This window comes from Pholis gunnellus, assembly GCF_910591455.1.
Source record: "Pholis gunnellus genome assembly, chromosome: 4".
Classification (NCBI taxonomy): Eukaryota; Metazoa; Chordata; class Actinopteri; order Perciformes; family Pholidae; genus Pholis; species Pholis gunnellus.
In genome coordinates this window covers 19,771,687-19,781,598 of record NC_136530.1, presented here as the reverse complement: position 1 = coordinate 19,781,598, position 9,912 = coordinate 19,771,687, and the positions used below count along the sequence as shown (strand labels likewise).

The window sequence follows — 9,912 nt, the reverse complement described above, 5'->3', positions numbered from 1 at the left end:
CAACCTGTGTATGTAACGTTTTCGTTGAAGGACATTTACGTTGAGTTCAGTGGAGGCTTATATTCTTTCCCTTTTTTCTTCTGCAATGACTGCATTGTTATATAGATGAGTTACCTCTGTGGTTCTTATCAGGATTTATTCTGTCGTTTTGGTCAACATGTGGCAAGCTAAGACTCATTACACAGCTTCCCAGAGCCCAAGATGACAAATTCACATCTTGAAATGTCTAAAACCTGAATATGTTGAATTTACTAAAATAAAAATGGAAGCAAAACAGCAAATCCTCACATTTCAAATGCTCGAACAAGGATCTTTTTTTCAAATTTTGTTCAAAAAGTGACCCAAATGATATGCATCCCAATGTCAATAAAACTGAAGTCATTTTATTTGGACTACAGTATTTGACCAACATTATATCTTCTCATCTTGGTGCTTTTACCTCTTCTATTCAACCATTCAATTCAGGATTCAAGTGTAAGCATTAAATCAATGAGATAGGTAAATTATCTATAATGATACACCAAACATCTCTTTATTGTTCAATTGTCATTATTTATTGCTTCATGATCAACACATTGTCACTCTTCCATGTAGGAATGTTTGGTTCTTAAATGCCATAAAAATAACAAGTAAATACATGATGTTTATAACTAGGTTGCAAATTAACCATCACCATTAAATATCAGATGAAATAAACATCAATGAATACATCTATATCAATAACCTAGATAATTAACAAAGACACAGGTAAATATAACTAAATCTATTACACTTCCATCTACTGGTAGAAATGGTGAACACTTACTCTTCATCTCCTTATACCGTCTGAGCTCTGAGTTCACTAAAACAACACAATATGGTGGAAAAATAAATATCAGTGCGAACACCAACAACTCTGTGAACACAAAAATTACTTTGATTAAACTATATTACGAACTGTATTGTATCAAACGATGCATCGATAAATCGAAAACTTGATTCTTGCTGAGTACATAGATAAATAAATATTAAACTGCATGTAGTCATCTACTGCGTTTATTTATTTATATCTATTAATGTATGTTCTTCTAATGTTATCCTGGTATGTGCTTACATCACAGACTATATAAGAATTTCTTGCATTCGGCCATTCTATTGCCTTGAATTTTATTTTGAGATATTCTTACTTCCGGGTTACTTTGAGTCTCTTTTAAATGGCAAAAACTAAAAAGGGATTTGCAAAAACCAAAATCGGCTCGTTATTTGACTTTGGTTCTCTTGTTTTTTCGTTTTTGGATTCAGACAACAAAAACGTGGTTTGGTTTAAAAACAAAAAAAACATGGTATTTCTGTATTTTCACTTTTTCGATTAAACGGTAAAACAGATCTATAAATAAACTGGACAGGCAAATCACTCTCCAGGTGAAGAAATCCAGGTAATGTCTTAATTTCCTTTTTGTCACTGGTTTTACAGTGGCCTGAAATACCCGTTCATTGCTGCTGCAGTAATCTTTTCAGTGATTGATTTATGTATGATTTGTCATATGTATATGTCTTAAGATCCTATAGTCGAAAGTCCTGGTTCAACTTTATTATACAGTAAACAGATGATGACAATGATTTACATTAAATACAAGTCTGTATATAAGACACATACCATGAGATAAATCATATTTAGTTTTCATCAACAGTGTAATCAACACTGACTTTTGCATTTACTGTATCTCATAGCTATAAGGAGGACACAACTAAAAGCATTTAATCTTTAACTTTAAATGATTTCTATTGATGTTCTGATTTTGATTTGACTTGTGGGAGGAAACTGGAGTGCAGAAAGTAAATCCAAGGAAACTCTCCACAGCTCGGATCCAGCCTGGAGATCCTCGACTGTGTTAACCAGTGATCCACCGTGCGGTCAGTGGACATTTTGACCGGTCAAACACAGTAATTGCCAGTACACTGCCTTCTATTAAAGCGTGGCACTGGAACATCAAAAGGTGACACAACAACTGCTATGACATATTAAAAAGCACAGTGTGGTTAGGACCTCATAAACTCAACTACAACACCTGGAGCAGCACTGAACCATTTTGATAGCACTTTACCACTCGTGAATGGCACTCACTCGTGCAGTTTTCTGAGATTTAACTCTCCCCGAGTCACATAAATCAACACACATTGTTTTTTTGTTTGTATCTCTTTTAAATAAATATTTGAAAATTGCCATTTCTCTCCCCTTAGACTGACTGGGTTGTCCTTACTGAAAAAGTAAGTTTTTCTTACCGAAAAATAAATATATTATTTGCTGGTTTTCGTCATTGAATGTGGCAGTAAATTGAATATCTTTAGGTTTTGAAATGTTGACAAATCAAGCAATTTGAAGATGTACCCTTGGCTTGTAATTAAAGATATTTTGGAAAAGTTAGCCTGGCTCTTTTCAAAGTTGAAACGTATGCCCAACACCAAGTCTAAAGCTCACAATAAACACATTATATCTAATTTGTTCCAAGATTGTTCCAAGATTTGTAAAAACGGCAAGTTACAGTTATATGGGGTTATTGCGAACAAAAAATCAGAAGCTTTGACTTCTCCACAGGTTGCTTGGCAACTTCATGGTAAATACAGGTAAGCTATTGTGCCAAGCAGCTGGTTGTCAAGTATAAGTAACAGCATTCAAATCACCATTTTACAGTTATTTTTGTGTATGGTTTAAATAAACAAGATTTATTTTGTTAATAACCAATCTTACCATTTGCCATCTGGCTCTAACTACATACTTAGAATGTGGGACTCGTGTCAATCTAACTTTATATATTAAAGCAGATAAGTGTATTTTCCACAATGTTGAATTTAAAACGTTTTTGGTCACTAGAAAACTATCACCACATAATTAAAAAACAGCAAATAGGACAATTACTAGATTACCAAATGCACACAGATAATGTAATTATGCACCATAAGATGAAAGGGAAAGTTTTCTTCTTGGTAAATTGAACGTTGGATATTTCTTGTGTCTCAGTAGGAATACATCTGTTCATTGATTAATATCGTCATATCCATTTTTTGTCAACAATACTGTTGGACATGGATAAATTGATGAATTTTTGATGAAAATGCCAGCTTTATTACTGCTGCAGTTCTCAATAATTGATCTATATGAGCCGTTATATATTCTGAATCACAATTGATTACATTTTTTTTCATTCTTTATTGCAGGGAAAGTTTTACATATTAAGGATTAAATTCCAAAATATAAACGCTGAATTTCATTTAGTTTCACTACATGCGACATCCAAAGACTTGGTACTGCTCGGCCATCTCCGCCATGCCCAAACAGGTACGTCTGTGTTCCTCCCTTAAACACTCTGCTTCTGTGGGCCAATACTCAATCCAGGTTCTCTCTCCGAGTATATACTGATACCTGAGGAGGGCAAAGGGAAAAATGCATTGGTTCTTAATGTGAACAGCTATCTGTAATACTCTGTCAATAGCAACAGAAACACATAAACAAGAGAACAAGAAAGGCTAACTTGATTTAGCAGTAAAAACATTTAGATACACACATACCACACACTTTCACACAAAGAACAAGCTTACGATTGTGCTTGGTCATCTCTGTGAATATCTTTGCATGCGCCCATGATAAGGTAGTTTTTGCCTGTTCTCAGATCCAGCGGCTCCCTGCAGTGTGGATAACTGAGCAATGTGCGCACTTTATTCAGAGGACCCACATCCTTGCTTCCTGTAATTAAAATATAAGAGAACATAGAAAAGGTAAGGATTAAATGCAGAGATAAAGGTGCAGTACAACACATTAGTGATGTATTGTCACATATTCCCAGTGCCACAGTGGAATCATGCTTCACAAAATAGTTGGACATGCGCTTATTGGATTTCTTGCAGAGAGTTAGCTTGATACCTCTGTTGATACGACTCTCATGACTCTACAGAAAATGTGCAGACGACAGCCGGCTAACTTAGCTTAGCATAAAGACTGGAAACATTTAGCCTGGCTGTGTACAAAGATAACACAATCCACCGACTAGCACCTCTAATATACTCTGTTTAATCAAAACAAAAAAATTATTGTTAAAATTACAATTAACCTTTTTAAAAGGGCCAGTTTGAAGCCATTAAAGTGATCTATTGGCATCAATTAGTATATTTTCTTCAAAGTATAATCACTTGAATCTAAGAATCGTGTTTTTGTTATCTCCGAATGAACCGTTTACAGTATATCTACATAGAGAGCAGGTCCTCTTCATTGAGTCCACTATGTTCCACTGCCATGTTTCTACAGTAGCCTAGAATTGACAAACCAAACACTCCAGATGGAGCCATTCACGTCGGCCACCGTAGTTCTCCTACACGCTTGACACACGAGAAAAGCAATCTGCAACCTTACCGCTAAATGGAGCCAGACTGAACTGTAATATTTCTTGGCTAGAACCAACCAGTAACTTCCTGGAGTGTCTGCTTGTTACCTGGCAATGCGAGCTAATTTGGCTGGCTGCTACAAACATGTGAGTGGTACCAGTCATCTCATCCAACTCTCTGGCAAATAAGCAAATATGCACAAGTCCCAAAATGATAAATACCCACCTTCTTTGATGACTTGCAGTACCCGCACTGTGTAAATATCAGTGGACAAACCGTCTCTAAACTCTTCCAGTCCCACTTTGTACACTGAGGACAGACAAGTTGCAGATTGTTAGCGGAGTTGCTTATACTTGCTAGTCTCTTACTCACACCAACATCCATTTTTTGTATAAAAGCTTTATAAATGCAGTCACGCTCGCTTACCAAAATGTATTTTACAGTTCAATTCAGTCTCACAGACCTTAGCTGTGCGCTGATCATTGCTGATTTTGCCCTTCTTCTGCATACTGCAGTTCTCTGGAAAGTAAAAACACAACTGATGGCTGTCACGATTTATGTTTGGATTTAGTTATTTATTCTGTTTTATTGAGATGTTTCATGTGTCTTGCACTTTATTTCCTGCCTTTGTCTGTCTTACCCCTGTGATGGTCTGCCCTTCCCTAATTAGACACTGCTGCGTTCAATCACCTGCACCTCCTCAGTGTGCTTCACTTCACTTTCTGCCCCTGTCTGTTCCTCTTGTCATTGTCTGCCCCACCCTTTATTGAAACCTGCTGTGTCTAATCACCTGCCCCTTCCCTGTGTATTTAAACCCTGTGTGTCCCTTGGCTCAGTGTTCGTTCGTCTTTGGTGTAACCTGGTCTGTCTGTCGTCTGCCTGCCATTTCCTCCTGGTACATGCCGTGTTCCCTAATTCTTTGGATGTTTTATTTTTATGGACTTGTGATTCACACGTTTTTGTGTCGAATACCTTTTTTGTTATAATTAAACCCACTATTATCCAACCTTCCGTTTCCCGTGTCTCCCTGCATTTGGGGCCAGCCCTTTACTTTTGGCAAAAACCTTTTTTGTCCTCTTCCTGCGCTGTTAACATCTGTTCTCTTGTGTCAGTGGGGTCTTTTTCTTAATTTGACCAGGAGAGTTTTCGATGTATATCGCCATCTTGAAACGCTCACCGGAAGTCTCTCTTCATGTCTATTTTACGTAATTATGCTTGTAATGCATGTAACTATAAAATGCAGCTTTCTCTTAATTTTCTATTGGAAACTTAAACAACTTTGTCCTTCCGTGAGGGAGCTACACAACATCTGATTGAAAATTCTGTTGACGGTATTCTCTGCTGGTCTTACCTGATTTTACTGTTCTGCTCTCATCCACTAAAATTATATCTGGTTTGTTGTCTGCCTGACTGCATGGGAATGCAGCATTTGTTTTAGTCTTTATGATAAAAATGCTTATTTGTTTTAATCACATTTTAGGCATTTTCATCCTTCCTAGTTTGAGTCAACGATAACTCAAAATGTTTTAATCAACGAAAAGTCATTAAATTTGAGTCAACTTTTAGTCAAAAGTTTTGATTTTGTCAGCTATTTTTTGATTTCAGCAAATAAAACAATAATTTTAGCATTATCCGATGAAAAACCCAAGTCGAATGATTAAGAATGCAGCTCAGTCCAGTCACACCCACCGGGCTCAATATGGGAGCCAATGCGCACCGCCTAACATTCAACATGCTGTGTGAGTGAGTGTGTCTGTTTGAGACAAAGAGTAGTTGGACATCATCCTGTTTACCTTCAGCACATGTGCATTCATCATTTCTACAGAGCCGCATTATCATTCCAGCTTTCCTCTCTGGATGGTAGAATTTCACACAACGTGTTTCTGCAAAGGAGAAGAACGATATTTGAAGAGGAGTTTGTGGTAGCTGCAGTACATCAGAACATTCACATGAAATACTTTGTAAATGTAATATCGACTGCTCATCCACAGTGTTGTCTACTCTGACATCTATTGGCAGCAAAGTACACGGAAGCATCATGTGTTTCTAAGTGACTTTGAGACTCACGGTCATAGTACTCATAAACAGACACAGGAGCTGGTTGAAGGACGCCCACTTTCAGCGTCTGATGGACCCTAAAAGTGATCTCCTCGGGTCGTGTGTGAGAAACCTGTGGACAAAGGTAAGATGGAGATAACACACAAAGAACACGGCAGAGAGAAAAATTATAAAGGCATGAAACAGGTGATGTCTTACCTTGTCCAGGTAGATGATGAGTGAGCCTCTTTCTGACAGGACTGTGTTCATCTCATATTTCGCAATGGTGCGAGCACGTCCTCTGGACAACTACACGCACACACACACATTGTCAGACAATCACCATACAAAACAACTTGTTTCTCCTAATAAACACAACTTGACTGAACTGTCTGTGTGTATACATATATCTGTCAGTTCTTACTAGGTCCAGGTCTTTTGTGTTAACAGTGAAGCCAGTTAGCAAGCCAATATCCAAGATTGACATGGATGCATCGCTGTCCTTGTCCTTATACCTACACAAAGAATAGACAGAATAATTAAATAACGACATAAAGAAGATGGAGAGAAAGAATGATAGCGATATAGATAGAGATAGTTACTTTATTAATCCCGCAGGGGAAACTTTTTCGCTACAGCACTAATTATGGTACAGATCAATAAAAAGAGTAAAAATATTAAATATAAAAATGCACATATACAATGAAATAGAATAATATTAAATGAACTAACTAAACCAGGGGTGGGCAAACTTTTTGGCTCACATTGAGTTTTAAAATTTGACAGACGGGCCGGGCCAGTAGCAGATGGATGGAGAGTGTTTGTGTGAACTAATATAAATTACAAGTAAAAGCCATTCCCTAAAAAGTAAAGAATACTTACATTTAATTCAATGGGAACAGTGTTGTTGCTCACCCTCTTTTGCCAGTGCATCAAAGTTTGGTGTCAGTTTGGTTGTGGCTATTATTCTCAGGACAGACCTGAGGTGTTCATCAGTTAACTGGGATCTGTGACGTGATTTGTTGATGTTCATCACGCTGAACGTCTGCTCAGACATGTAGGTAGAACCAAACAACACCAGCATCCTCTGTGCCATCCAAATGTTTGGAAACTTAACTTCGCTTAGCGAAGCATAAAACTCATCCAGTTTAAGGGAGTTGAACTTCGTTTTAAAACAAAAACGTTCTCCGTCCACACGGCGTTTCAGCATCGTTTTTCGCGTACACTGGGTGTCGTGTAAACAGGAAGTAGATTGGTTGGCTTAGCTAAACAAAATACGACAATAAAGTAGTAATAAAGTAGTCTTTAATAATTAAAGATCGTGTTTGATACTTAAGATCTTCTCTAAAATCATCCTCTATGAACTCAAACAGACACATTTCGTGGAACGTTTTAGAAGTTTTATTTTTAGTTACAGCGCTGCAGGTCTTGCTCTCTCACATATCAAATTTACTTTAAAATCAACACTTACACGTTTACTAGATTATGATCCACAAATGTGGTCAACACACATCTCGTTTCCTCAGTATCGTTGTCTGTTCTCACTCGTAGCTCTGCTGGTGGCTGAAGTCTGTCCTTCTGGAGAGCATTTAATGTTTTGTTCCTTTACAGTTTATCTGCGGACTTCACAATAGTTGTGCAGAACAAAATAAGCATTAATAAGGACAGGAAAGTCCTCCGTTTTGTGTCCATCACCCTCCTTAAAGCCCCTAACAGTGACTTCAGACGTTCGCTCCATAGGGCTGATAACGCCGCTGGACACGCCGCTCGCTGATTGCTCCAATAACAGCTGCTTCCTCCGTAATAATGCAGACTTTAACTGAACAACAGCTGCTAGTAAAGACAACACGGTCAGTAACACCTGTAATCAGTTGTCCATGTTGAATTAACCTGGTAGTCGATCGGTAATCAAGGCTGTTGTTGTTTGTGAGCTTCCGGGTAAGGGTCACGTGATAGGGGTGTGACGAGACACGTCCTGACTGCTAAGAACCAATCAAGTAGCGAACGCGGGTGTGGGCGTGATCTAGAGAGAATAGACCACACCCCAGCAAAGGTCAATTGTGTCTTGAGTGTGCCATCTAGTGGGATCAACTGAAACGCTGGGTATTGCGGGAAAAAGGCAAAATGAATGAGGTCTTTAAAATGTGGACAATTTTGTACCAATATTTGACGGGCCGGATTAAAAAGCCCAACGGGCCGAAGTTTGCCCATGCCTGAACTAAACAGTAGTGCAACGATTTAACCAAACAACAGTGTAGCAGTGTTATAGTCTTGTGGACGATTTGGCCAGAGGTGATTTATTATAAAGTCGTATTGTAGTGGGCAGGAATGTTGTCCTGTATCTGTCCTTGTGACAATGAAGCTGGATGAAGGTGATGGAAAGGGTGGTGTGGGTTATCCAATATGGATAATAGTTTTTTCAATGTCCTCCTCTTCACCACCTTTTCAAGATTGTCCAGTTTGCCTCCAATGATCTTAAATATGTTCGAAAATGTTCTATAGAGCCATGTTACTGTAACAGTGGTCAGTATGACATCTTTATTGTACTCACAAAACCTCTATTCTCAGCCTGTATATCTTCTCATCCTCATCCATTCTCTCTGCAGGAGCAAAAGTAATTGAGTATTTAGTTTATTCGTTTCTCATAAGGTAAGGAATGTGGCAGAAACAAACTGATAAAATGACAACAAATAAACAGAAGGAGAGGGAGCGTACCACATTACCTGGGAGGAGCTGCACAGACATGTCAAACTTCTGACAGTCACTCTCCTTTTCTTTAGGCAGAGCGTAATACAGCGACACCATCTGTCACATTGATAAAAGTGCATCGCAAAATGTGTCTTAAAAATAAAGTCCACACAAGGTTAAACATGCGTTTGGTCTCGTCTGAGATTCAAAAAGGACAAATCAACAATGAACATATGATAAAACTCAGAATCTGAAAAAGTATTGTGCTCACTGTCAACGTTGCTTCTCCTGAGCCGGTGGCAGTCACTGTCACATTCTGGTGTATATCATTGGTCTGTGCAAATTTAAATATGCACACAAACACGGTCAAAGATCAGCAGAATAAACCTACAGGAAACAACAGGAGTGGTGACATTAATGAGCCACAGAGAGTTTGTTTGTGTGTCTTCTCACGCTAGATGTTCTTGTGACGTAGTAGTTTTCCCTGTTGAAGTTAAACTTGTCAGGCCTTGGCCTGTCCGAGAACATGATGTCCACATTCAGATCATACTCTAGTTTTTTAGTACTGGCCCAGTACTCTGCTATTGCCTGGTACACTATTATGGTAGCCTAGAGAGAAAAAGAGTGAGAAAACAAGACTAAAGTAAACGTAGGATGGAGGTATCAAGATGCAGAGAGAGGTCAGTGTTACCTGGGTTGATCCATAGCCTCCGCCCACCTTCTGCTGCTTGTTGAACCATCTCACAAGAGGTCTGGCTTGTTCAAAGGCCTTTATTAACAGAAGGAATGTAAATAGTTGACATTTTCTGTGGTCTGTGGTTGCATATAGAC

At 38.4% G+C, this 9,912-nt stretch overlaps 1 protein-coding gene across 1 annotated transcript in view; it reads right to left on the bottom strand.

The window, feature by feature from the left end:
* Nucleotides 1–3,258: 3,258 nt before the first annotated feature.
* LOC306694900 (complement C3-like) overlaps nt 3,259–9,912 on the bottom strand; it is a gene marked incomplete at both ends in the record, with an annotated part of 28,194 nt that continues 21,540 nt past the window's right edge. Inside the window, 13 exons of the mRNA XM_079157946.1 lie at nt 3,259–3,400; nt 3,577–3,721; nt 4,582–4,665; nt 4,783–4,875; nt 6,150–6,239; nt 6,424–6,526; nt 6,613–6,702; nt 6,818–6,908; nt 8,945–8,993; nt 9,117–9,198; nt 9,353–9,415; nt 9,535–9,690; nt 9,773–9,850. Coding sequence (XP_079014072.1) covers nt 3,259–3,400; nt 3,577–3,721; nt 4,582–4,665; nt 4,783–4,875; nt 6,150–6,239; nt 6,424–6,526; nt 6,613–6,702; nt 6,818–6,908; nt 8,945–8,993; nt 9,117–9,198; nt 9,353–9,415; nt 9,535–9,690; nt 9,773–9,850 — 1,266 coding nt within the window. The remainder of the gene's footprint in view (nt 3,401–3,576; nt 3,722–4,581; nt 4,666–4,782; nt 4,876–6,149; nt 6,240–6,423; nt 6,527–6,612; nt 6,703–6,817; nt 6,909–8,944; nt 8,994–9,116; nt 9,199–9,352; nt 9,416–9,534; nt 9,691–9,772; nt 9,851–9,912) is intronic.